Source organism: Zonotrichia albicollis, chromosome 2, assembly GCF_047830755.1.
Source record: "Zonotrichia albicollis isolate bZonAlb1 chromosome 2, bZonAlb1.hap1, whole genome shotgun sequence".
Classification (NCBI taxonomy): Eukaryota; Metazoa; Chordata; class Aves; order Passeriformes; family Passerellidae; genus Zonotrichia; species Zonotrichia albicollis.
In genome coordinates this window covers 11935778-11963729 of record NC_133820.1, presented here as the reverse complement: position 1 = coordinate 11963729, position 27952 = coordinate 11935778, and the positions used below count along the sequence as shown (strand labels likewise).

At 49.1% G+C, this 27952-nt stretch overlaps 1 protein-coding gene across 4 annotated transcripts; it reads right to left on the bottom strand.

Annotated features, from left to right (window-relative positions):
- Positions 1-38: 38 nt before the first annotated feature.
- Positions 39-21515, bottom strand: IFNAR1 (interferon alpha and beta receptor subunit 1). Of its 4 annotated transcripts, none has more exons than XM_074533443.1 (14): positions 21211-21515; positions 17078-17198; positions 12567-12751; positions 11351-11508; positions 9824-9971; positions 8617-8731; positions 6867-7066; positions 6447-6601; positions 4737-4890; positions 3573-3727; positions 2200-2525; positions 1323-1833; positions 1144-1200; positions 39-903 (listed from the first exon to the last, which is right to left on the bottom strand). In XM_074533443.1, the coding sequence occupies exons 1-11, from the start codon at positions 21380-21382 to the stop codon at positions 2295-2297; spliced, it is 1794 nt and encodes a 597-aa protein (XP_074389544.1). In that variant the 5' UTR covers positions 21383-21515; the 3' UTR covers positions 39-903; positions 1144-1200; positions 1323-1833; positions 2200-2294. The 4 variants fall into 4 exon arrangements, with proteins under 4 accessions (XP_074389544.1, XP_074389539.1, XP_074389538.1 ...); XM_074533438.1 differs by having other exon boundaries at positions 39-1116; positions 1177-1200; XM_074533437.1 differs by having other exon boundaries at positions 39-1200.
- Between the last annotated feature and the right edge of the window lie 6437 nt (positions 21516-27952).

Here is a 27952-nt window from a genome sequence, read left to right as displayed (position 1 = left end):
TGTCACTACACCAAAAACACACAGAACCAAGAGAGGGGTAAGAAGCAAATGTGCAAAATTTATTATGTTCTTCAATGAACACAGGGATAGGAAATTTATAAAATTAGGTAGTATCTTCAAAATTAAAAAAAAAGATATATAAACACCAAGAGTTCCTAGAGAGAACAAACAACAGCAGTCCATGGGATGCTCAAACACAGCTGACCCCAAAGCAGTTTCTTCATAAAAAAATAAGAGACTTAAAAAAAAAATAGCTCTGGAAGACAGTGGAGTCAGCATGGCAAACATGGGTTATGAAAACTGAAATGCTACTGCAGCACATCCTGATTGTCCAAGGAAAAGTCTGTTGGCAAAACAGGGAAAGCTCTGAGTGCCAAGCTCAGCCCTCTGCTAAAGGCATCTCCTAAATTCCACCAGGTCCTGCTAACTCCAGAATGAGCTTGGAGAGCCCTCAAAGCTCATCCCAACCCACCCCTGCTGTGGCAGGGACCCCTCCCACTGTGCCAGGCTGGTCTGGGCACTGCCAGGGATGGGCAGTGAGACATGGAACAAGCACTGGGAACATTCCCAGACACATCCATGAGGAATCCTGTGAGGAACCCCATGAGAAACCCTGTGAGGAACCCCATGAGGAACCCTGTGAGGAACCCCGTGAGGAACCACCTGAGGAATCCTGTGAGGAACCTCCTGAGGAATCCTGTGAGGAACCCCGTGAGGAACCACCTGAGGAATCCTGTGAGGAACCCTGTGAGGAACCACCTGAGGAACCCCGTGAGGAACCACCTGAGGAACCCCGTGAGGAACCACCTGAGGAACCCCGTGAGGAACCCTGTGAGGAACCACCTGAGGAATCCTGTGAGGAACCTCCTGAGGAATCCTGTGAGGAACCCCGTGAGGAACCACCTGAGGAACCCCCTGAGGAACCCCATGAGGAATCCTGTGAGGAACATCCTGAGGAACCCCGTGAGGAACCTCCTGAGGAATCCTGTGAGGAACCCTGTGAGGAACCTCCTGAGGAATCCTGTGAGGAACCCTGTGAGGAACCTCCTGAGGAATCCTGTGAGGAACCCTGTGAGGAACCTCCTGAGGAATCCTGTGAGGAACCCTGTGAGGAACCTCCTGAGGAATCCTGTGAGGAACCACCTGAGGAACCCCGTGAGGAATCCTGTGAGGAACCTCCCAAGGAACCCCGTGAGGAACCTCCTGAGGAACCCCATGAGGAATCCTGTGAGGAACCTCCTGAGGAACCCTCCTGAGGAACCCTCCTGAGAAACCTCCCGAGGAACCCTGTGAGGAACCTCCTGAGGAATCCCCTGAGGAACCGCAGGCTCCTCACTGCTGCTCTTCTTGCTCCCTTGGCACCGGTAGCTCTGGCCCTGGTGGCAATGCCACAGGACTGTGCCCAGCATGGGCTCCTCTGGCCGTGTAAACGCTGTGGGATGACCCCACACAGAACTCTGCTGGAGCAGGCAGGGGTGCCCAGCTCACAGCTTCAAGTAGAGAAGAGCCCAAAGCTGCTCCTGGTGCAGGGGGACAGCCCTGGCTGGGCTGGGGACACCGGGGTCATTCCCAGCCAGGCCTGAGCAGCTCCTCCAGCATGGCAGCCCTGGGAACCCAAACCCAGCAACCCCAAAGGTCACAGTGTCCCCCTTGGGACCCCAAAGGTCACAGTGTCCCCATAGGACCCCAAAGGTCACAGTGTCCCCATAGGACTCCAAAGGTCACAGTGTCCCCTCAGCACCCCAGAGGTCACAGTGTCCCCCTGAGGACCCCAGAGGTCACAGTGTCCCCTGAGGATCCCAAAGGTCACAGTGACCCCTCAGCACCCCAGAGGTCACAGTGACCCCTCAGCATCTCAGAGGTCACAGTGTCCCCATAGGACCCCAAAGGTCACAGTGACCCCTGAGGATCCCAGAGGTCACAGTGTCCCCATAGGAGCCCAAAGGTCACAGTGTCCCCTGAGGACCTCAAAGGTCCCAGTGACCCCTCAGCACCCCAGAGGTCACAGTGTCCCCTCAGCACCCCAGAGGTCACAGTGTCCCCTGAGGATCCCAGAGGTCACAGTGTCCCCATAGGAGCCCAAAGGTCACAGTGTCCCCTGAGGACCCCAAAGGTCACAGTGACCCCTCAGCACCCCAAAGGTCACAGTGTGCCCCTGAGGATCCCAGAGGTCACAGTGTCCCCCTCAGGATCCCAGAGGTCACAGTGTCCCCTCAGGCTGGGACTTCCATCACAAAGAGGTCTGAAGTGTCTGTAAAGTTGACAATCCCATAAAGGAGTTCTGATTCCCACAGTTACAGGATTTCCTTCTCCAGTGTTTCTTTGGAGCCTTTGCTCCCAGAGGTGTTGTCATCGTTGGAATAATTGCCCGAGTCCCGGCTGCTGTGGGTGGAATGTTTGTAGTCTGAGAACACGATGTGGTTTCCCTCCTGGGTGACCATGGATTCAATCACACAGCAGTGCTCCACGGCCTCCTCTGCTGCAGCTGACAGGTAGGGGCTGCCCAAGGGCTGCGCTCCAAACCCCTGCAGACACAAGGACAGGGGGAAGAGATGAACACCCATAAATAATAATTAGATAATGATTGAAATAATTAAATACTAATTCTGCTAAACACCATAATCACATAAATGTGATTGATCAGACTCTTTACTGTGAGGGTGGGCAGGCCCTGGCACAGGGTGCCCAGAGCAGCTGGGGCTGCCCCTGCATCCCTGGCAGTGCCCAAGGCCAGGCTGGGCACTGGGGACAGTGGGAGGTGTCCCTGCCATGGCAGGGGTGGCACTGGGTGGGATTTGGGGTCCTTCCAACCCAAACCAGTCTGGGTTCCATGCTCATGTTGAGCATCAATGTGTGGTTTCCCACCCCTAACACACCCCTTGTTCCCCTAGGGTGACCAGCTCAGATTTAGGATGAGGTTTTAGATCCCAGAACCCCCAGATCCCTGCCAGCCCATGCAGTGCCAGCTGTGCCCACCTTGTGCCCAGCGCAGAGCACTCAGTGCCACCTCCAGGGCACACCTGCAGGGATGGGCACTGCAAAGCTCCCTGGGCAGCCCCTGCCAAGGCCTGAGCTCCCTTTCCATGGGCAAATTGCTGCTGCTGTCCCAGCTGAGCCTGCCCTGGCCCAGCCTGAGCCCGCTCCCTCTGCTCCTGTCCCTGTTCCTGGCACAGATCCCAGTCCCACCTCCCAGCTGCACTCACTGAATCCAACACTGAGGGGTGACTCCAACATTCCATCTCAGCCCTTTTCCTGCTCTCAGTTATCAATCACCTCAGAATTGCAACATTTCAAACATTTCATGGATTAGAGCCTGAGGAGGCCACACAAGAATGAGAAGAAGATCCAGGTACAGAGGTTTCAGGACACACCTGAGCATTGCCCTTCTCATTCCAGAGCAGGATCCCTGCTAAGCAGCACCTGTGCCAGGCTGGAGACTGGACAATGCTCTGGAAAGCTCTGATAAAACCTCTGAAATTAACCCTGGCTGACCCATAACAGATAAACATCTTTTTCCCATGATATTTAAAGTTCATTTTCCTCTAAAGAAGCTGTGAGAAGTCAGAGCTCACCTCGATGTTCAGGGGGGGCTGGCAGGAGGGGAAGAACACGTATTTGATTTTGCTGTAGGCTTGGTAGAACACAAAAACAAGAGGAGCAGCCACCAGCAAGACAACCAGCAGGGCACCCAGGAAAATCCCAGCAATGATCAGAGCTAAAGGTGTCCCTAAAATCGGGAATAAAAACCATTCAGTCAAGGTACTCACAACCAGCAGAAACTAAAGCAGAGATCCAAATGTGCTGCAGAATTTATCAAATAATTCAACATTTCCACATCATGGAAACATTCCACAACACAGGCTGGGCACTGGGGACAGTGGGAGGTGTCCCTGCCATGGCAGGGGTGGGATGGGATCATCCTCAAGGTCCTTCCCACCCAAACCATTCCATGATTCCATGATTATCTCAACAAACTGAAAGGAGTTTGGGATACTGAAATTAACAGGCAGCAGCAGCCACTTTCTAAGTAATCCAAAGGACACAATCAGGTCTTGTTTTATGATCAAAGAATGGAAGATTTTCACTCTGGTGTATAAAAACATGGGGAAGACAGAGCAGGGTCTGTCTTGAAGGCCCTGCTTGGATTTAAAGAGATTCACTGAGGCAGCAGGATAAGGGGAAGAGGAATACCCAGGAAAATAGATTAAAATGTTTTCTTATTCAGGTAAAAAGTAGCATTTGGTTCTTTTTAGGCTTGATAAGACACAGCAGTGAGGAGCATAATCCTGAATGTGAGCCAGGCATTGCTGTTATTACATTTTCTTGGCTTTCAGGCAGTTTGAAGACTCAGAAATTTTCATATGTTAATAAAATTTTATGTGGCCAATTACCTTCACCATGATTTGTTCTTGTGCTCTGAGTGAGTGCAATCCTCCCACTCTCCCTGGGCACCAAGATGAGCTTTCAGCCCTAACCACTCTGATTTATCTCCTCAGACAAATCAGCACAGGAGGTTAATTCCCAGAAGGACTAAAACAGTTTCAAGGCTAAAATACCCCTGAAAATGTGGAATTTAGTGATTCCTTGCTCCCTCCCCAGATGCGGGGCTGGGAATTGAAGCTCTGTGCCCAGGCAGGTGCTGGCAGGAGCGCTGAGCTGCCAGGGGAGGGGTGGCAATTGCAGCTCAGAGGGTGTGGGTGCATTTCTGCAGAGGGTGTGGGTGCATTTGTGCCCACCTGCAGGGGTGAGGATGCATTGCTGCTGGCTGTAGGCACTGCTCTTGTTGTAGTGCTCAGAGAAGGCCTGCACCTGCACGCAGTACAGCGAGGAGGGGGACACGTCGGGCACCGTGGCTATGGTCTGCCTCACCTCCTTCTGCCTCACCTCCTCCTGCAAAAGCAAAGCAGGGGAAAAGGGGGGATCAGAGCCCGTGGGCAGCACAGGAGCCCCAAAGAGCTGAGAGGCCTCTGGTGTGTGGGATCTCAGCACCTCAGGACTGAGGTGTCACCGAGACCACCCTTGGGGGGCTGGGGAGTCCTGGAATGTTCCAGAAGTGTCTGGTGGCTGGACTTTGATCCCACACAGGAGACGACACCTGTATGAGGATAGGAGGGTTTCACCGGGGTGAATGGTGAAGGGATTAGTTAATTAGAGAGTGAAACACAGGGTTTAGGATTTCTGTACAGGGGGGTTTAGAGAAGTAAGATGGAGGAATTGGGGCGTGTCCTGTCCTTCTTCTTCTTCTTCTTCTTCTCCTCCATCTTCTGTGGTGATGGTGGCACTTTGGGATTGGTCATTACGAAAAGTGCACCGGGCAATAAGAATAAATGGTATTGGGGAAAAATGATAAATATTGTACACGTAACCATGGGTATAAAGATAGGTGACCGTCCGGAGGGCAGGGAGTGTGCTCATGGCTGGCTGCTGAGCAGAGCTCTGTCTGGCTGAGAGAAAATCTTTTAGATAAACAATTAATAAACACCGAGACCGAGAAAAGATCTGAAGCCTCTTCTCGTCCTTTGATACGCGGGCTGCCCCAAGGCCACCCCGGGCCTTTCCAGGCCATCCAAACAGCCAAAAATCAGACACTGGTGGAGAAGGGATTCTGTGAAACGTCACACATTGCTGCAGCCCCGGAATCTGCTGGAGAGACTTCCCAGCTCATGCAGTCCCATTTCCCACTCTGGAACATCTCCAGGAACTCCACCACTTCCCTGGGCACCCAGATTCAGTAAAATACATAATCCACCCCTTAGCTCCTCAGCAAAACTCAGCAAACACCTCCTGGGCAAGAACCAAGGGTTTCCACCATTATTCTGAAATGTCCCAATTCCCAGGAAACTCCTTCCTGCTGCAGTTTGCTTCCTTCTCTTCTGCCCCACTTTTTACCAATTTCTGTGAAATATTTTATCCTAAGAAGCATTTAGAGAACATGGAAAGATCCATTAAAATGTGAGCTAAAAGGATGCAGGACTTCAGTGTTCCAGGAGCTTTTTCCATCCCATTGCACACAGCCACATCCATGGAAATGGAGATTTTACCCCATCACTGGGAGATAAACATCACAGTGATCAGGTTTCTAAGAGACTTACATAAAAATCTCAACCACTGGGTGATAAAAGTCACAGTGATCAGGTTCTTGAGAGAATCTTTCATTAGAAAACCCAATAAACTGACTTTTTAAAGACTGATATACCACAAATGTGCCTCTTTTGGAAAGGAGCTCCAGGATCTAAGTCAGAATCAATAGAATATTTCATTTTTTCATATTTAAGTCAGAATCAATAGAATTTTCATATTTAAGTCAGAATCAATAGAATCTTTCATTAGAAAACCCAATAAACTGACTTTTTAAAGACTGATCTACCACAAACGTGCCTATTTTGGAAAGGAGCTCCAGGATTTAAGTCAGAACCAATTTTCTATTGTTTGTAATTTGTTCACACCTTCATATCTGAGGAATTCTTCCAGTAGAGGATCCTGTAGGACAAGTCATAATGGTCCCTCATGAACTCATCCTTATCTCCTCCTGGAGGAGAAATAAGGATGTGGAGCAAAGTGTCACTGAGGTCCAGCCTTACACCAGGAGGGCCAATTCCATCTGAAAACAATAAAATAAATACTTGAAGTCCAACTGAAAAAATACAACTAAAAATATCAAATACTGTCAGTGAAATCCACGATAATTCTGAAGAAACATAGAGTTAGAAGTATAACTTCACAGTTTTATTCAGAGTGTCAAATCCTGAGAAACATTTGAATTAATTTCACTGTATTCCTGTGAAATCCCCCCCTCCTGTCAGCTCACAGAGACATTTGGCAGGAGTTTGCTGAGCAAGGAGCACTTCAGGAAAGCATTTCCTTACTTGTTCTCAGAGGATCCACCTTGACTTCCCTGGAGAAGCAGGATTTGTTGTGTCCCTCCCTGGCCTGCACCCGCAGGTGGTAAAAGCCAGTGCCGGTGATGATGGAGGAGAAGTTGCACCAGGAGCTGGTGATGTTCTCACACCCAGGGACACTGAGCCACTTGTCTGAGTAATCATCATTGAGATCCTTCAAGAAGCCACTGCAACAGAGAATTCCAGAGTTTCCATGTCAGCTCCCTGAACTCCTCCAGAAAATCGTATTTGTTCGCGCTGCCCTTGGCTCAGTTTGGGGCAAAAGGGCCTCTAGTAATAAAATAAAAATAAAAATTAAAAAAATCAGCATTTTAATCTGAGACATTTCTGAGTGGAAGAATGAGGATAAAAGGGCCAGGGAATACAAATCAGGGCTTTAAGCAAGGCTCAGCAGAGATGAAATGTGGGGAGGGCAGGTTCTGAAAATCCAAAGGAGAAGTTCTCACGTCGCTCTGTGCAGTCCATTGATTTCTGCCATGCCAAAGAACTCCCAAGGAATGCCCGGGGTCCCTCCTCTTCTCTGAGGTGCTGGCCACAATATTTATGCAGCAGCTGGAGATTGAGATACAGGTTTATAGAGCTGCTTCCTACTGGCATTTTTTGGGTGTGATTCGATGGGATTTTACGGGATATGATGGGGGTTTTATGGCATTCCTTGTTTTCTGATGCAACATGAATTTTATCTGCTTTTCTTTATGTGATACAGTGGTTTTGGGTGTGATAGGATGGGGTTTGATGTGATACAAGGGTTATTTCATGTTACATAAGGAGGTTTTTATATGACTTGATGGGTTCTTTATGTGACACAACAATTCTTTATGGGACAGACGATTTTCTATATGGGACACACCAGTTTCCTTATGGGACACACCATTTTCCTTATGGGACACATCAGTTTCCTTATGGGACACACCATTTCTTTTATGTGACACACCAGTTTCCTTATGGGACACACCATTTTCTATATGGGACACGCCATTTTCTTTTATGGGACACACCAGTTTCCTTATGTGACTCACCATTTTCTTTTATGGGACACACCAGTTTCCATATGGGACACACCATTTTCTTTATGGGACACACCATTTTCTTTTATGGGACACACCATTTCTTTTATGGGACACACCATTTCTTTTATGGGACACACTATTTTCTTTTATGGGACACACCAGTTTCCTTATGGGACACACCAGTTCTTTTATGTGACAAACCATTTTCCTTATGGGACACACCATTTTCTTTTATGGGACACACCATTTCTTTTATGGGACACACCATTTCTTTTATGGGACACACCATTTTCCTTATGGGACACACCAGTTCTTCTATGGGACACGAGGTGCTACCTTGTGTTTTCTCCCCTATTTGGGTCTGCCCAGAAGAAACCCAAGCTGCTGACAACTGAAACCTCCACCACTTGTATTTTTGCTCACTTTTACTCATCTAATTTCTCCACACTCAAAAAGGCACAAAGCAATTCAAGCTTCCCAGCTTTAAAAATGTCCCTCAGCACTCAGGAGTCCCTTCCATCAGGAGTTTAACACCCCCAAAAGCAGCCCAGTCCCTGGTGTACCATGGAATTCTTTACCATCAGAGAGCCATTCATGCTCCCATTAACACACGAAGCCACCAAATATTTCATTTTAACCCCTGGGGAACACCTGCAGAACGCAACAAATGGGATTTCAGCTTGGCAGGGTGGCGTGGCTGAACTCACAGCAGGTACTGCACGTTGTAGGTCACATCCTGACTTTCCTGGCTGCTCCAGAGCAGGTGGAATTGCATGTTCAGAGCCAGGACGCTCAGGTTGGTGGCACACAGGAGGTCGTTCACTGCTCAGGGGAAAAGGGAACCCAAAGTTACCAAAAAACTTCATGGGAATGGGCATTTCTCATGTCAATAATGAAAACATAAAGATTATTCACTATACAGATTGCAAGTCACAGAGTGTGATATGCACAGTATCCTATCAAGGATTTAATTAAAAAAATCAGTTAAAATCAATTCAGAAAAAAATCAAAGTACACAAATATTGAGAGGAGCAAAAATAAACTGGTTTGGGAATAACATGAGGAGAAAAATATATAAAATACACATCAGTATTTATTGTACACTGTGATTTTTTGTTTTAAGATTTCATTAAAATATAAATGTAACAATTACTTAATATTTTATTAAAATAATAAAAACATGCATGTATCAGTTATTGTAATATTTTATTAAGATACACATGTATTATTTTAAAAATACATATGTATTCTCTTAATATTTTTAAAATACAGAGGTGTGTATCAATTAATGGTTTTGTGTATAAAATAATTTTCATTTGCCATCAATTACTTACATTTTGATGTACCATCAACTCATTATGATGTACCACCCCTGTCCAATCTAATATTTGACTTTCTGCAGTTATTTTTTTTCCTAAAACAAACATCTAAAAGCAACTGCATAGCACAGAAAGAATTTAATTTTACATAACAAGGTGGCAAACTGCCCCCTCAAAGCCTTTCCTCAGCAGCTGTAACAATCAATTCACCAAGGATTACATAAAACCAGCATTTTTTAAAGCTGAAGTCAACTTTCTGTGCATTCACTGAGTGCCAAGTATCCCAGAGGCTTTTGGGGTTTTTTGCCTCCTGATTCAGTCACTGATTAAAAAGAAGAGTTTTCCAAAGCACACAAAGAAGTTTTTGTTCCAAATTAATGTCCAAGTTTGCCTCATGGCAAAAACATTCTTGTACTATTAAAACTCTACGCTCGACGTATTTTAAGTTGATTGAGAAGGGCAAATATATAATATATATATCATTTTTATACCCAACTGAGGAGGAATTTGGCCCCTCTGCCTATTCCTGCAGCTTCAGAAGCCATGAGTGTTTAACAGAAGCCACCATTGGCAGGGAAGCTGATGTCCTGGGTACCTTTCTGGGTGGTTTTCACACAGCTGGTGGGGCTGAACAGGCCTTGCTTGCCCTCGCTGGGGAGATTTGCTTGGACTTTGAAGCAATAGGTGCTGTCTGGGGCAAGGTCATCAATGGTGTCCACAGGGAAAATCCTTCTGTTCTGGGGCTGGATGAACAAACACAAAGAGTCTGTGAGGGGAACTGTGCTTCCCCAGGAACATTTTAAATTATCATTTTGCAAGGTTTCAGCCCATTTGTGTCATACCCCTCCTAAAAATGTGGAATAGAGAAAGTAGGAGGGTGTTTGAGCTGGAGAAATCCTAAAGGGAAGTTTGCAGCTCAGCCAGTGACAGACAGGAACATTTTGGGCTCCTTTGCCATGGAAGTGGGGAGGGATTGGGCATGACCAGGAGCTCACCCCACAGACACCCCAGAATGCAGCAGCACATTCCCACTCCTGATCACCCAAACACTGCCCCCTCCTCTGCCTTTGGCTTTCAACTGAACACACACAATTGTACTTCTGGGCCTTTTGCTCCTTTGGGGAGTGATCCCCAAATCCCAGGGGTGGGAGGAGCCCCCCAGGATCACCCAGTGCCAGCCCAGCCCCACCAGCATCACCCAAACCCTGTCCCCAAGGCCACATCCAGACTGCTCTGGGACAATTCAGGGACTCCAAACCTCCCTGGGCAGCTCAGCCCAAGGCCTGACCACTCTGAGAGAGGAATTTTATTCTGATTTCAATTTGAACCTCCCCTGGTGCACCTTGAGGCCATTTCCTCTTGTCCATTCCTCATTCCTGTGTTTCCCTCTGGCTGTGCCCTCCTGGCAGGGCCTTGTGCAGAGCCACGAGGGCCCCTGAGCCTCCTTTGCTCCAGCCCCAGCCCCTTCCAGCTCCTCAGGGATTCTGCAGCCCCTTCCAGCCCCTCAGGGATTCTGCAGCCCCTTCCAGCTCCTCAGGGATTCTGCAGCCCCTTCCAGCCCCTCAGGGATTCTGCAGCCCCTTCCCAGCCCCTCAGGGATTCTGCAGCCCCTTCCAGCTCCTCAGGGATTCTGCAGCCCCTTCCAAACTCCCTCAGGGATTCTGCAGCCCCTTCCCAGCTCCCTCAGGGATTCTGCAGCCCCTCCAGGTCCTTTCTGAAGTGATGAATTTGATCTGATCTCCTGAAAGAACACCAATTGCCCTTTGATCCCTGCCCTAATTGAGATGACTCTCACTTCCTTGAAAAAGATAAAAAAGGCAGAGTTTCTGCCCTGCTCCTCACAGGAGAGCTCTGGGTGCTCTGCAGGACACACATGCTGCCTTGGAAACCAGCTCACAATGGCAACACCTCAAAAAAGTCCCTGGATCAAGGCAACCCAAATAAAATAATCCTGTGGTAAGAACAAAATCATCCCACCAAGAAAAAAACACCTCACCCAACTTTCAAACACACAGGAGCACTTACACAGTGAGAGAAGCAAACAATTCCATTTCAGAGCACGAATTAAAGTCCATCTCTGGCAGTTCTGGTAAGGTTAAATAATAAAAAGAAGTGCTCATACCTGAGCATGTGAGGAGTTTTCCCAGAAGACCAGGTTATATTTAAAAGTCAGGTCATTGATCCACATTTTTTTCCTCTGGTTTGCTTCTGGAGGAGAAACCATAACTTTTACAACTCCATTTGTGGACTGCAATTCCAGTCCTGGAGGACCAATCTGAGCTGCAAATACGGAAAGAAAAAAGAAGCATTAAACATCTCTACTTTGAGAAAATACACCCCAAAAGTGGTTTCAATAATAAACCTAAAATACCTGCCTATGCTATCTTATTTTTAATTCTTTTGAATAATCACCTACAGGATCTTAAGTTTTCATTGACTCAGGCAGTTTCCAAAAGAAATTTAACCTAACAACCAACTACCATCACCAGCTTCTAAAAGAAATATTACCAGCAAATGTTTTCCAAAAAATCAGTATAAATTATTCTAAAACCTGCAAGGCAGGGGATTTAGCTCAGTCCAATAAATTCAACTTCAGAGAAAGGATTCAGTACCACTGGAACTGCTGAAGAACCAAACTTCCCAAAAATGGGGTTCTTGGGGCAATCTGGTCTATGGAGGGTGTTCCTGCCCATGGTGGGATATGATGGGTTTTAAGGTCTCTCCCAATCCAGACCAGTCTGGGATTCTACAAAAATCTACTGTCAAAAACGACTTTTCCAATAAATAATCTGGGAAAACACACAGTGACAGGAAATTCAGCCAGGAAACCAGCACCACCTGGAACAGTTTTCCCTTTCCAGAAAAGAGAGAATTGCAGCATTCCATGACCTGCAGATGCCTGATCTCATGTTCCTGTTGGGAAACTCCCCCGGTCCTGCTGTTACCAGCAGTGGAAACCACACGTGGTTTTTCCACAATCCCTCATTCCTGATTGGGAAGGACCTTAAACCTCATCCCATCCCACCCTGCCATGGCAGGGACACCTCCCACTGTCCCCAGTGCCCAGCCTGGCCTTGGGCACTGCCAGGGATGCAGGGGCAGCCCCAGCTGCTCTGGGCACCCTGTGCCAGGGCCTGCCCACCCTGCCAGGGAACAATTCCTCATTGCCCAGATCCCACCCAGCCCTGCCCTCTGGCACTGGCAGCCATTCCCTGGGTGCTGTCCCTCCATCCTTGTCCCCAGTCCCTCTGCAGCTCTGCTGGAGCCCCTCAGGCCCTGCCAGGGGCTCTGAGCTCTCCCTGCAGTGCAAAGTGTCCCTGCAAACCCCGAGCTCGTACCGACTTGCTCTGGCACCATCTCCAGCACCTGGGACCACGGGGACACCAGCGGCCCAGCCTGGGCCCTCACACGCACGTAGTGGGCATCGTAGTACTCCAAGATGGCTGAGGAGAAGTCACAGCTCGTGCCAGCCACAGCCTGGCACCCTGGCAGCTCCTGCCAGCCCGTGGGCTCCAGCTCCGGCCTGCGGGACAGAGAACAGCCCGGGTTAAATAATGGCCCCAGGAGAAACACCCCAGATAAACAACACCCCAGGAGAAACACCCCAGATAAACAATACCCCAGATAAACAATACCCCAGATAAACAATACCCCAGGAGAAACACCCCAGATAAACAATACCCCAGGAGAAACACCCCAGATAAACAATACCCCAGATAAACAATACCCCAGGAGAAACACCCCAGATAAACAATATCCCAGGAGAAACAATACCCCAGGAGAAACACCCCAAATAAACAACACCCCAGGAGAAACACCCCAGATAAACAATACCCCAGGAGAAACAATACCCCAGGGGAAACACCCCAAATAAACAGTACCCCAGGAGAAACAACAGCCCAGGAGAAACAACAGCCCCAGGAGAAACAACAGCCCCAGGAGAAACACCCCAGATAAACAATACCCCAGGAGAAACACCCAGATAAATAATACCCCAAGAGAAACACCCCAGATAAACAATACCCCAGGAGAAACACCCCAGATAAACAATACCCCAGGAGAAACACCCCAGATAAACAATACCCCAGATAAACAATACCCCAGGAGAAACACCCCAGATAAACAATACCCCAGGAGAAACACCCTCAGGAGAAACAACAGCCCCAGGACAAACACCCCAGATAAACAATACCCCAGGAGAAACAATACCCCAGATAAACAATACCCCAGGAGAAACACCCCAAATAAACAATACCCCAAGAGAAGTACCCCAGGAGAAACAATATCCCCAGGATAAACAACACCCCCAGGACAAACACCCCAGATAAACAATACCCCAGGAGAAACAACAGCCCCAGGATAAACAACACCCTCAGAAGAAACACCCTGGAATAAAAACCAGCCCAGGAAAAAAAACAGCCCCAGGATAAACAACACCGTGAGAGAAACAGCCCGGATTAAACAACAGCCCCAGGATAAACAACAGCCCCAGGAGAAACACCCTGGAATAAACAACAGCCCAGCATAAACAACACCCCCAGGACAAACAGCCTGGGATAAAGAATACCTCCAGGAGAAACAACAGCCCAGATTAAACAACAGCCTGGGATCACCAACAGCCCCAGGACAACCAGCCTGGGATCCCCAGCCTGTGACACACAAGGCTCACTCCTTAGGATTGTGACAGGTTGAGTAAGGGGCAGCAGGGACAGTTCCAGCTCTGGGCTGCCTGGCAACTGCCAGAAGCACACACTGACTGCAACAACCTCAGGAACCTGCTCAGGGCATGGCTCAAATCCATTTTCATGAAAATTGTACATATTCAACCTTCCCTGGAGTTCACATGCTCCAGGAATTCTTTATCTTAGTTTGACCCATGATTTCATCTTCTCAGAGCACAATGCACATGGGATTTTGAGAGTTTTGTATTTTATTTCCTCACAGATGGCCTTTTCGGAGTTTGGTATTTTATTTACAAACAGGATTTTGAGAATTTTGTATTTTATTTCCTCACAAGGCCCCTGGTCTGTGGTCTGACAGTTACTGCTAGCCCAAGGAGAAGTAGTAGACTTTTCTTTGCTCTTTTGGTGCTATTTGCCTGGTTTTTCCAATGTTTTCTCATCACACAGAATTCTAGCCAGTTTTACAAGTACTTTCAATCAATATTAGCTATTTCACTATCGAATAGGTATTTCACTATTGTCAGTTAGTTACAAAAATAAAGGCATTAATTATTATTTCACAACTACAATCATTATTTCATTAATTTAATTTTTATTTTAATTTCAATATCATTACTATTAATATATTAATACAAAATAATAAGTTATTATATTCATTACTATTATTATTGTCATTATTATTTTTTTTTCACTACTACAATTATTTCTGCAGAAGTTAATGTTATAATACACAGTGCATAATATTTTGCAAAGCCTAAACTATAATATATATTTATTACACTAAGATATACAATCCACACAGGGATTAGAGTATTAACTATAAAAGGCTGAGAAATTATACTGTATCAAAAGCAGTTAAAAAGAGATTACAAACTGTACTCCATCAAGATAATTTACAAAAGCCAATAATAACAAAATACAATAACTATATAGTTATTTATAAAACATCCCAGGATAAAGAGCCTGGGATAAATCCAACCCACAACCACTGAAATTATTCTTATTTTCTTCTTAACTTTAATAAACATCACCCCTTTTCATGCTGCTTTATCAGCAGTGCAATCAGTGTTATCTCCTTATAAATTATCCTACCAGTGCCAGAACACAGAATTACATCCTCAGGATTATTACATTCCCTAGCCTGGCAAAGATTTTATAATTCATGGGAAGGAATTTTAAAGTCTTGACAAAAGTGGTTACAGGAGCATAAAACCAGCAGAACTCCACTAATCATAACATGAGGCAGGAATGGAAATAAAGGGAAAATAAAAAACACAGAGGGGAAAAGTGGAGCTCAGCAATAATCAGCTTTTCAGCAGCTCTTTTTTAATCAACACACATCCACACCTCAGTGAAAAAGAGATTTATAGAGACATTTAAAATGTCCTGGCCAGAAAAAGGAGTCACAGACTTGAAGCAGTAATTGTTTATCCTCAGCTCCTACCTTGTCTTTCAGAACAGTCTGATATTCTTTAAAATAAATCTATTTTCAAAGCAGCTGTTCTTATCTACATATTGGAAAATAAGAGCTATTTATTTAAAACTGAAAATCCCGGAATGGTTTGGGTTGGGAGGGACTGTAAAGCCCATCCTGTTCTACTCCTGCCATGGGACCTTCCATGATCCCAGGTTGCTCAGAATTTCACCAAATTTATCTCAGAAATGTTTTTCAGTATTTACTTATAGGAAACTGCCACAAAATGCCTGTGCTAATATGTGCAAAAGAACTGGGATATGGAACAACTGAAGGAAACCAAGGAAATATTTAAGAACAAACCTTAAACTGTTTTGTCTGGGCATTAAACTTGCAGCTGAGAAATGTGGGTTAATGCACTCTGAGAAATTAGTTGAAAATTACACTGAAAATTCCCTCAAATCCTCTGTGTGTGGCCACAGCTACAGAAACCAAACAAACCAGACTAAATTTAGGAAGGACGTTGAGGCTCTTGAGTGCATCCAGAGGGGCCAGCGAGGCTGGAGAGGGAACACAAACCCTGTGAGGAAGCCCTGAGGGAGCTGGGGGGGCTTGGCCTGGAGAAAAGGAGACTCAGGGCTGCCCCCATCGCTCTGCACAGCTCCTGAAAGGGGCCTGTGCTCACCTGGGGCTGGGCTCTGTCTGCAGCAGCACTGACACACCCAGAGCACACAGCCTCGAGCTGCACCAAGGGAAATACAGGCTGGAGAGCAGGGAAAAGGTTTTTGCAGCCAGGGTGAGAAAGTTCTGGAATGGCTGCCCGGGGAGGGGGTGGAGTCCCCATCCCTGGGTGTGTTTAACAGAGCCTGGATGTGGCACTGGGGGCCAGGGTTTGGTTGGGGCTGGGCTGGACTCGATGGCCTTGGAGGTCTCTCCCAGCCTGGTCATTCTGGGATTCTGTAAATAAACCTGAATTCCACTTCCAAGTGTGCCCACAGATCTCCTGCTGGAAGCCTGCTGGTGGTTCAGCATTAGCAGCAAGCTCTGTGTGATAAATAACCAGATTTATAAATACCCTGCCAGCAGTGAGACAAACCTGGGCCAGCAGCAGCAGCAGCCAGGGGTGGCTGCAGGGGTGGCACTGACCACTGGAACTGAGCTGGCAATGTCACCCTGGGGTCACTGCCCCTGTACCCCCAGTGCCAGGGATGGCACTGACCACTGGAACAGGGCTGGGAATGTCACCCTGGGCTCAGTGCCCCTGTACCCCCAGTGCCTGGGGTGGCACTGACCACTGGAACTGGGCTGAGAATGTCACCCTGAGGTCACTGCCCCTGTAATCCCAGTGCTGGCTCCCAGGGATGGCACTGACCACTGGAACTGAGCTGGGAATGTCACCTGGGGTCACTCCCCCTGTACCTCAGTGCCAGGGATGGCACTGACCACTGGAACTGGGCAGAGAATGTCACCCTGGGCTCAGTGCCCCTGTAACCCCAGTGCCAGGGGTGGCTCCAGGGATGGCACTGACCACTGGAAATGTGCTCAGAATGTCACCTGGGGTCACTGCCCCTGTACCCCAGTGCCAGGGATGGCACTGACCACTGGAACTGTGCTCAGAATGTCACCCCAGGCTCACTCCCCTGTACCCCAGTGCCAGGGATGGCACTGACCACTGGAACTGTGCTCAGAATGTCACCTGGGGTCACTCCCCCTGTACCCCAGTGCCAGGGGTGGCTCCAGGGATGGCACTCACCATTGGAACTGGGCAGAGAATGCCACCCTGGGCTCAGTGCCCCTGTAGTCCCAGCTCAGGGTGAAGTTGGTGTTCACCACGTGCACCTGCACGTTCTCGGGGCTCGCCAGGCTGCTCTGCCCTAGGAGAAACCAGCAAGCACAGCAAGCAAATGTTACAATCAGAAGAAAAGAAAATATAGAGATAAATGAAAATAAAATGGTAAAATAAAATATTACAATAAAAAGCAAACAAAATATTAGGATGAAATTAAGATAAGATATTACAATAAAAAGCAAACAAATATTAAGATAAAATGAAAACAAAATGTTAAAATAAAGTATTACAATAAAAAGCAAATAAAATATTAATATCAAAATTAAGATAAAATATTACCATAAAAAGAAATTAAAATATTACAGTAAAATTAAAATAAAATGTTAAAACAAAATAGAATAAAAAGCAAATAAATTATTAGGATACAATGAAGATAAAATATTACAAGAAAAGCAAAGAAAATATTAAGATAAAATTAAAATAAAGTTAAACATAAAAGGAAGTATTACAATAAAAAGCAAATAAAATATTAGGATACAATGAAGATAACATATTACAAGAAAAAGCAAAGAAAATATTAAGATAAATTTAAAACAAAATGTTAAAATAAAATTAAGCATTATGATAAAGAGCAAATAAAGTATTAGGATAAAATTAAAATAAAATATTAAGATAAAAAGCAAATAAAAGATTAAGATAAAATTGAAGTAAAATATTACAATAACATAAAATCTAAAATAAATAATAGTGATTAAAATAAATACAATAAAATAAAGTAAAATGAAAATAAAATAAATAAAATAAAAAGTAAAAAGCAAAAAATAAAATAGATATAGAATTAAAATAGAAAACAATAAAAATGAATTAAAATTAAAAATACATCAAATAAGTAAAACACAATAAAATACAATGTTAAAATAAAAACTTTAGTAGTAATAAAAATTAAAACAAAGTACAATCAAATTTAAATATAATGAAATAAATAAAAATTAAAATTAATTTTAAAAACAAATTAAAAACTAAACTAAACTAAAATACACCTCTTAGCTTTGACATTCTATTTTATCTGGTTCTATTTTATCTGAAGTTATTTATTAATGACTTCCCAACGGTCACAATTTCTGAGCCACATCTGAAATTGCTGATGGGGATCAGTCTGGGATTTGATGGCATGAGGAGCAAACCAGAGCCAAGAAATCCCATTTCAGCTGGGCACCGACGGCTTCTCCTGGACCTGACTTTGGGACAGGCTCTGCATCACAAACCCAATTTATTTTTCTACACAAGGTCCTGCCTACAAAGGGAATGTGTGGAAAAGCAGAATGACTGAATTCTGCAAAATCCTTTTGGAGAATTAAGTGGGATCCACAGGATTTTGGGAAATAACTCCTGAAAGCACAAAAACATGAAAGCCAAATAATTCAATAAACCCTCGTGGCTCCCACCACAGAAATCATTCCCACAAGGCAGGAATTTGTTGCTCTTCTGACAGAGCAGGACAAACCCAGAGAATGCCAAAGGACGTTTGCTCAGAAAATAAGAAAACAAAGGAAAAACCAGATTTCCCCCCAGATATTTATCCAACAGAGGGTTACAATTCAGCCAAAACCCTTTGTGACAACGAGGGCCCCACAGACTCCAACTGATAAAAGCACTACTGCATTCCAATGATCAGAGTACTTTTGTTTGCCTTGGGTAGGAATTCAAATATTTAATGTGTCCCATCTTTTCAAATCCTTAATTTACAGAGCATGAGGCTTTCCAGAACTCCCTGTCAGACCTCAGGGGGCCAGATGGCAAAAAGGAGGAAGATCCTGTTGGTATCCATGTTCTGAGCAGAGACTTTCTGTGTTTTAACCCAGCCTGTGCTTTGTGCACCTGGGAAATACCCCAGGAAAGTAATTTTCAACACAGCTCCCAACCAAGAGAAAGCTGAATGGCTGAAGCCATTCCTGAAGTTTTCCTTTTAAGCCAAATTTCAGCTTCCCAAATGAATTTTATTGTTCTCTTTTGTATTCATTCCAAACGTTTCAGCTTGCTTGAAGCAGTGTAAAAAAATCACAATAAACTGGCTGAGATTAATTAATGGAGGTCTAATTCATGAGACATGACCTAATCTTTTCCTTCTAACCAGCACTGCTGTGCCCTGATACTTTTGGGGTTTCTAAAAACACCCAACAAAACAATGCTGTGTAATTTATGGGTAGAAGTTTGTGGTTTTCTCTGATATTTTAACCCTCCTCTCTTTGCCTGCACATTTTCCTGTTCAACACCACTGCAATGTTTCCTGGAGTAGTGATCCAGTTTCTCCCAACAGACAGGAATATGTGATCCACCCTTTCAGGTATTTCCTTATTTCTAATGAGTTTTGTGCCTGCTTCCCTAAATTAATTCCACAAATCATTAATTTCCCAATGAACACCATGCAGAAAGGAAGGAGAAAACTCAGTGACGTTTAATCAGCAGGGAAATTTTGTGATTTAGGTAGTAACTTGATAGGCAAAAAAAGCCTAAAAATCAACATTTCTTCCTGGCTTATTTTATTAATGATTTAAAGCCAGACACTTAACACTAATTCCTGTTTGTCCACTTGAGCGTGATGACACTTTGGTTCTGAGAAACCATTATAAGGGATTAGACTTGTGTGGAAACAAGAGATGAAAAACCAGAAATGCTTTTAGCACATCTGCCCATCTCTTTCCCCTGTCAAATTCAACCAAACCAAACCAACCCAAACTGTTCCAATACACAAAAATTACTGCTTCGCTCAGGAGATGTTCAGCAACGTTGACAGTTAAAAATAATGATGATTATATAACAAAATCTATTCAGCAACAGAAGAAAGCAAGAAATGGCAACAGAGCAAAGCCCAGAGTCAGGGGAAATCCCTGAGGAGCACATGATGCTGGATGCTTACGACATCCCTGGGTGCAGGAGCCAGCGGAAAATTTCAGTCAACATTTCAGCAGAAGGAGGAAGAGGAGGCCCCTTAGGTGTGACACCAGCAAAGGCTCTGAAGGGCCCTGATAAGCAAAGAAACTCAGGGCCAGAGCTTCACCCTGGAGCAGCAGCACAGGGAGCAGCTGGGCTTGGCCCAGGGGAAGGCCACTGAGGCAGGGCTACCGGAATTCCAGAGAGAGAATCATCCCCTGGGTGGGATCTCAGAGCCCACCCAGCCCCAGTGCCCAGCCTGGCCTTGGGCACTGCCAGGGATGCAGGGGCAGCCCCAGCTGCTCTGGGCACCCTGTGCCAGGGCCTGCCCACCCTGCCAGGGAACAATTCCTCATTGCCAAGATCCCACCCAGCCCTGCCCTCTGGCAGTCTAAAACCATTGGGCCATGTCCTGTCACTCTCTGCCTGTACAAGCAGTCCCTCTGCCCTCTTTTGTAATGCTTCGCAATCCTTCCTCTTCCAGCAACAAGTTTTGGGCAATAGTTTGTTTTTTGCTGTGTAAGGACAAAAGACAAGGCACAAGCTCCCTCCCTCTGAGCCAAAACCCCCATCCTGCCATTCCACCTCTCATTTTCTCATTTATCCTTTAGGCTCTGCCAGACTATGACTTCGAAGCCAAACAACGGGAATCCAAAGGTGTTTCACCCACAGCGGCTGCAGCAGCTGCAATTCACCTGGAACGGCTGGAACTGGTGTGGAGGAGAGGGACGGTCCCCAGGGGAATGGGGACAGGAGCCAGGGAATGGCTCTCAGGGCTGGATGGGATCTGGGCAATGAGGAATTGTTCCCTGGCAGGGTGGGCAGGCCCTGGCACAGGGTGCCCAGAGCAGCTGGGGCTGCCCCTGCATCCCTGGCAGTGCCCAAGGCCAGGCTGGACACTGGGGCTTGGAGCAGCCTGGCACAGTGGGAGCTGTCCCTGCCACGGCAGGGTGGGCACTGGGTGGGCTTTGTGGTCCTTCCCAACCCAAACCCTGCTATGATTCCATGACAGCCCTGCAAACACGACACATCCTCACCGACACCGTTATTCCGCCCCGCATCCCCGCAGAGCTCCGGGACCGCAGCGGGACCCGCGCCCCGCTCCCCTCTCGGCCCCAGGGAGGAGGCTCCGTACCGGCCTCGCTCCCTGAGGACCCCGGACCCACCTGCGCAGGGTAGCGGTACCAGCAGCAGGGGCAGCACGGCCGCCAGCCAGAGCCCGCCCGGCACCCACAGCCGCCGCCGCCGCTCCGCCGTCCATCCATCCCCAGGCTCCTCCGTCCATCCATCCCCGGGCTCCTCCGGCTCCGCCGCCCCTCCAGACCCCGGTCCCGCCATCCAGGGCAGCGCTGCCGGAAGCGCCGGCGGCGGCGCCTGCGCGGAGCGGCCCGGCCGCTGTAAGGGCGGCCGAGGTTGTGTGAGGGAAGTCAGGGCCGTGAGGGGCGGTCAGGGCTGTGCGAGGGCGGTGTCGGGGCTGAGTGAGGGCGGTCGGGACTGTGAGGGCGGTGTCGGAGCTGTGAGGGGCGGTAGGGCTGTGTGAGGGCAATCAGGGCTGTGAGGGGCGGTCAGGGCTGTGTGAGGGCGGTGTCGGAGCTTTGTCAGGGTTGTGGGAGGGCGGTCAGGGTTGTGTGAGGACGGTCCGAGTTGTCTCGGAGCTGTGAGGGGCGGTCACCGCTGTGAGGGGCGGTCGAGGTTGTGTGAGGGAAGTCAGGGCCATGAGAGGCGATCAGGGCTGTGTGAGGGCGGTATCGGAGCCGTGTGTCAGTGCGGTGTGAGGGCTGTGTGAGGTCTCTGTTAGGGCTGTGTCGCGGCAGTGTCGGGGCTGTGTTAGGGCTGTGTCGGGGCTGTGTGAGGGCTGTGTCGGGGCTGTGTCAGTGCGGTGTGAGGGCAGTATGAGGGCTCTGTTAGGGCTGTGCCAGGGCTGTGTTAGGGCTGTGTCGGGGCTGTGTCAGTGCGGTGTGAGGGCAGTATGAGGGCTGTGTTAGGGCTGTGCCGGGGCTGTGTGAAGGCGCTCTGAGGGCGATGTCGGGACCCTTCGCCCCTCCCGGCGCTCTCGGTGCCGCCCCAGGCCCTGGCCGGTGTCACAAAGTGACAGCACAGCCCCAGCTGGGGACACACGCGGCGATCACCGGCCCTGCACGGCCCTTGGCACAAACCCAGGGTCACGGAGCTGCACCAGGGAGAGCTCAGAGCCCCTGGCAGGGCCTGAGGGGCTCCAGCAGAGCTGCAGAGGGACTGGGGACAAGGATGCAGGGACAGCACCCAGGGAATGGCTGCCAGTGCCAGAGGGCAGGGCTGGGTGGGATCCTGGCAATGAGGAATTGTTCCCTGGCAGGGTGGGCAGGCCCCGGCACAGGGTGCCCAGAGCAGCTGGGCCTGCCCCTGCATCCCTGGCAGTGCCCAAGGCCAGGCTGGGCACTGGGGACAGTGGGAGGTGTCCCTGCCATGGCAGGGTGGCACTGGGTGGGCTCTGAGGTCTTTCCCAACCCAAATCATTCCATTATTCTCTGATTGTCTGGGGAGGGAGGAATCTCTCTTTAGCTGCAGTTTGTCCATTTCTCAAATGCTGAGGGAGCATTAAATGCAGTGAGTGTTACAGCCCCTGAACTGGGGCTTGGGCTCAGCTCCCTTTTGCCAGCCACAAGTTCTGACCACAAGATTAGAGAGCTCCTCTTCTCTTTTTTTTTGTTTCATATTTTCCATGGGCCTGCCCAGCTGCAGGCTTGGGGAGTAAAGTCAGGTGTTCACCTTTCACTTCCCACCCCTCAGACACAGACTCCACAGTGGGCAGACCAATGGTTTCAGAGAGGAGGATTTGAAACTCTGGTGGGCAAAGGTCCGTGCCCTCAACATCCTGGCTGTTGTAATCAGGACAGGCTTTGCTTCTTAAGGAGAACACAGACTGACTTTTGGATAAAAATGTTCCTCACTGCTGCTGCCTGTTGTGCCATGGGGTGCTGCACATCTGCTGATCTCACATCCCAGAATCCCGGAATCCCAGGATGGCTGAGGCTGGCAGGGACTACAGAGGGTCCCTGGTGCCACCTCCCTGCTCCAGCAGGGCCATCCCAGAGCAGGGGGCACAGGGAGGGCCCGGGTGGCTCTGGAATGTGCCAGGAGGAGACCCCAGCCCCTCTCTGGGCTCTGCTCCAGCTCGGGCCCTGCCCAGGGCAGAAGTTGTGCCCCCTGTGAGGGAATTGCTGGGCTCAGGCCCTGCCCGTGGCTCTGGGGCCATTGCTGGGCCTGGAGCAGAGCCTGGGCCTGCTCTGAGCTCTGCACACAGGGACAGACACAGGGACAGACACGGGGACAGACACGGGGACAGACACAGGGACAGACACAGGACAGGCACAGGGACAGACACGGGGACAGACACGGGGACAGACCCAGGACAGACACGGGGACAGACACAGGACAGACACAGGGACAGAAATGGGGACAGACACAGGGACAGACACAGGGATAGACACGGGGACAGACACGGGGACAGCCAGGGACAGACACGGGGACAGACACAGGGACAGCCAGGGACAGACACAGGGATAGACACGGGGACAGACACAGGACAGAGACAGGACAGACCCAGGACAGACACGGGGACAGACACAGGACAGGCCCAGGCCCAGGCCCAGGCAGGGCTCAGCCCCTCTCTCTCCCTGGGCCCCTCTCCAGCTGAGCAGCCCCAGCTCCCTCGGCCTCTCCTGGGCACGGAGCTGCTGAGGCACTGCCGGGCCTGAGGCAGCTTTGTTGTCACCTCCTGCCCCAAGAGCTGATAAGGAAACATGATTGTGGCATTTATTTATGTAACCACACCTCAGGGTCACCATTTTGAACCGAAACTGCTGAACCGGTCTGGCATCGCTAGAAACATTTGGTAACCTATAAATATTTACAGTTTTTCTTCTGCTGAGTTTGAATGCAGCTTCCTCAGGGTGTCACAGAGCAAAGGAGCAGAGGCTGGTGCTGCCCAGGCTGTGGGGAGAGCAGCGCTATCTGCAGAGCACAGGCAGCCAGCGGGGACACTTGTGTCCCTGTGCCATTGATGTCTGTCCCAAACCTCTCCTGTGACAGAGGAAACGAGGCCAGCGGGAGTTTGGGCTTTGCTGGGTTTATTTCTGTTGGCTGACAGACAAAGCAGACATAATTTGGTGGTTTCTTCTCATGTCAGCTCTGGAACAGGATGAAAGGGGCAAATGGAGCATTTCATCTTGTGTGAAATTGGAGGAACAGCGCTCCAGGAAGGAAGGGCCGCAGGGAGCCCGGGGAGGGATCAGTTCTGTCTCCCCTTCCCAACAGATTTCTGTAATATCCCCTTCTCAGGCAATGTCACCTGTGGGGTTTTTGTTTGTTTGATCATTGCCGTAGGAAGGGGACCAGGACACCAGTTGGTTCATCATGGCCCACTTTACTGAAGAAAGTATCAAACACTTATACAGCAAATAATAAGCTTTTGAATATTCTGTAAGCAAAGCAATCTATTGGTTAAACTATAGCATTAACTCATCCACATTCCTTTGAGCCTACGTTCTCTATCTCTCCTGCCTCACTGTCCATTTCTTTATCATATTCTGCAAGGATCAAGGACACATTATCTCACACCTGCAAGATTTGGAGCTAACCATGGTCTTGTACTTTTCCATTCTCTATCCTGCTACAGACACAAAAAGGCCTCTGCCTGTCTCTGCCCTAGTTGGGACATCTTTCCCAAATTAATTCGGCTGTGTCTTCTCTCCTCAAGCCACTCTTTGACAAAACTCTCCACAGATCATTAGGAAACTTTCCTTGTCCCTGCTTTATTGCAGTCCTGTAACTGCTTCCAGCTCCCTCAGGGACACAGGTGATTCATCCCCTGCCCTCAGAAGCCTTTCCCATGTTTTAACACTGTCATTACCCTGCCGTCAGACTTCTGTCCCCAGACCACAAAACAACATCTCCTCTCTGCCCCTTGTCCTCCTCCTGGCCCCCAGCCCTGCTCACAGCTCTGCACTGGGCCTCAGCAGAGCTGGAGAGCACAAGGATGGTCCTTGGGGTCAGCACTGCAATGATTTCCCCAGGCAGGTTTGGAGTCTCTGTCCCTGGGAGTGTCAGAGGGGTCTGCATGTGGCCTTGGGGACAGGGTTTGGGTGATGCTGGTGCTGGGGTGGCACTGGGTGATCCAAAGGACTCTTCCAGCCCTGATGATCCTGGGATTGGGTTTGGAAGGACAGAAGTGTCCTAGGTGCCATCGACCAGGCTGAAAGAGAGGAAAGCCTGGCATTGTTACAGCCTGTGGTGCCTTCCAAAGGTGTCCTTTTGAGCACATCTGCAAGTTCCATCTTCATGGAGAATGTTCAGAATCCCAGAGTGGTTTGGGCTGGGAGGGACCCCAAATCCCACCCAGTGCCACCCCTGCAATGGCAGGGACACCTCCCACTGTCCCCAGTGTCCAGCCTGGCCTTGGGCACTGCCAGGGATGCAGGGGCAGCCCCAGCTGCTCTGGGCACCCTGTGCCAGGGCCTGCCCACCCTGCCAGGGAACAATTCCTCATTGCCCAGATCCCACCCAGCCCTGCCCTCTGGCACTGGCAGCCATTCCCTGGGTGCTGTCCCTGCATCCTTGTCCCCAGTCCCTCTGCAGCTCTGCTGGAGCCCCTCAGGCCCTGCCAGGGGCTCTGAGCTCTCCAGGCTGGAATTTCACAGGGATCAGTGAGCTCTGCCCTGCTCAGGGACGTTCCAGAGCTTGGTTGCACCCCTGGTTTCAGCAGGGCTGAGACCCCAGCCCAGTGCAAACCCTCCTGGCAGGAGCCTGACCCAGGTGGGAGCACCAGGTCCCTCCCTGAGGAGCTCTAAGGCGGCTTCAGGAGCTGCCCCAGAGCCAGGGGGGCAGAGAGGAGGGGTGGCAGTCAGGGAGCAGGGTTGGGTGGCTGCTGGCAGAGCTGATGGGGAAATTAGCTGAAGTTGCTCTCCAGGTTCTTGGGTGCTTCCTGCAGTGGGGAGCCCTGGGTTGGTGATGCTGGAGCCAGGATTTCCTCTCTCGGGCTTCCCCAGGGCTTCTCTCCCGGCTCTGTGATGCCATCATCATCATCATCATCATTGCATGCCCTCAGAGCCTGCAGGCCTGCAGTGATGGCTTGGGGGAATGCACAGTGAACCTCAGGAACTGCAGTCCCTGAGGAGGGGATATTTCCAGCACATTGCTCCCAGGTGGCCCCAGGCCTGTGGGTTATTCACAGCTCTTCCTGTAAAGCTGCTCTCTGCAGCCCTGCTGTTCACAGCAGCACCATCTCAAGGGAAGGGCTTTGCTCTGCATCCCACTGATTTAATAGCAATGTTCTGGGATGATGGATCCTGGAAAATGACATTTTGCCAGGTGGTAATGGATCTTTCCCAATCTGCCTCGGATAAAAACAGGCGTGCAGTTACAAGCACAAGTGTTTCTGGTTAAGAATCAATTTAAAAGCTTTTCTAGAGATTGGTATGGATTTTTGTGAAAGCCTCTGCTGTTCAGTGGGACTCGTTCTGGACTGGGGGACCTGCTGGGCAGGGGAGACCCCAAAATTCCCAACAGGAGAGGTGAAAATGTGCAGCTGGGGGTGGCTGTGTCCTGACCCCCGGGTGCTCCTGGGTTCCTCTTTCTCCCTCCACTCCCATGACTGGAATTCTCTGAACTGCTCTTTCCTGCCTTCCCTCATTGCCCTCTCCTGGAATCTGTTTTGCTGACCACAAGCTCAGACTCTGCAGTTTCCCTATTCCTTAATCACCCCACTTTTCTTTGCATTTCAGGTCTGAAATCCTTTCCCAAGCGCTCCCAGGCCTTTGAGGGCTCTGTTTTCTCTCTGCCTTTGCCAGAACACGCCGTGCCAGGGTGAGCAGCCTCCAGCATCCCTCTGTACTTTCAGTTTGCATCAGCACATGGGCAAAGTTCACCTGATTTATTGACTTGTTGTCACTGTAATGTCCACAAGCTCAGCTCAAGATGAACTCTCCTGTGAATTGCTGCTTCCCTCTGAATTATTGCTCCTCTTCTCAATTATTTCTGTCCTGTGGGGCCAGCAGAGGGGACAGGCCCCTTGTCCCCAGGCCTGGCTCATGTATGGCTCTCACAGGAGCTGTGGCACAGGAAGAGGCCTCTCACCTACAAAAGCTTTCCTGGCTGTGGGGCAGGAAGATTTCTGCAGCAAGCCAAAGCACACATCAGCCTGAAAACCACACCTGGGTTGATTTTAGCAGCCCCTAAATCCTGGAATTGTCCAAGGCTGTGGGGCAGGGCTGCTCCCAGCCCCATCCAGCCTGGCCTTGGGCACTGCAGGGCTCCAGGGGCAGCCCCAGCTGCTCTGGGCACCCTGGGCCATGATGTCCCTGCAGACACTGCTCCTGCTTCCACCTGAACTCCCCATGTCCCTGGGACATCCCTGCTCTGCCCTGGTGTGCCCCAGCAGGAGCCTGCAGTGCACTGGCACAGCCTTATCTCTGCCTTATCAGCCCTCAGCAGGGCCTTGGGGCGCTGATGGATCCCAGCCCTGACAGGAACTCACTGTCCTGTGTGCAGAGCAGCTGCTGGAGAGGGGAAAGCAGCTCCAGCAGCACTGAGGGAGGGCAGGCATCTCCAGCCCCCTCAGCTCCACGTGCACCGGGCATTTTGCCACTCTAAAAGCCAAAAGAAAAGGGGAAGAAAGGGGGAGAAAGAAAATATAGAAAGAAGCTGTGGGAGGAGGGCCAGGGAACACACAGGGAGCTGGATGGGTTCCTTGGAGTGGTGATCCAGACCCAGGATCAGCATTCCCAGAGCAGCCTTGGGGACAGCTGCTGAAAGGTACCAATGAAACAAAATACCTTGGGAAAATTCAATTCAATCAATTCCATATTCCCCATGAAAGCAGAATGTGACCTGTTGGGAATTTAGCTGCTAGAGACTGGGAAATTACAAAGC

Coding starts and splice junctions, on each gene's coding strand:
- IFNAR1 (XM_074533437.1), bottom strand. CDS start 21,382: ATGGCGGGACCGGGGTCTGGAGGGGCGGCGGAGCCGGAGGAGCCCGGG. Junction 4,891..6,446: donor AGAATTCCTCAGATATGAAG/GTGTGAACAAAT, acceptor TTGCTTTTGCAG/GAGGAGGTGAGGCAGAAGGA. Junction 3,728..4,736: donor ATGCATCCTCACCCCTGCAG/GTGGGCACAAAT, acceptor TCCCGATTTTAG/GGACACCTTTAGCTCTGATC.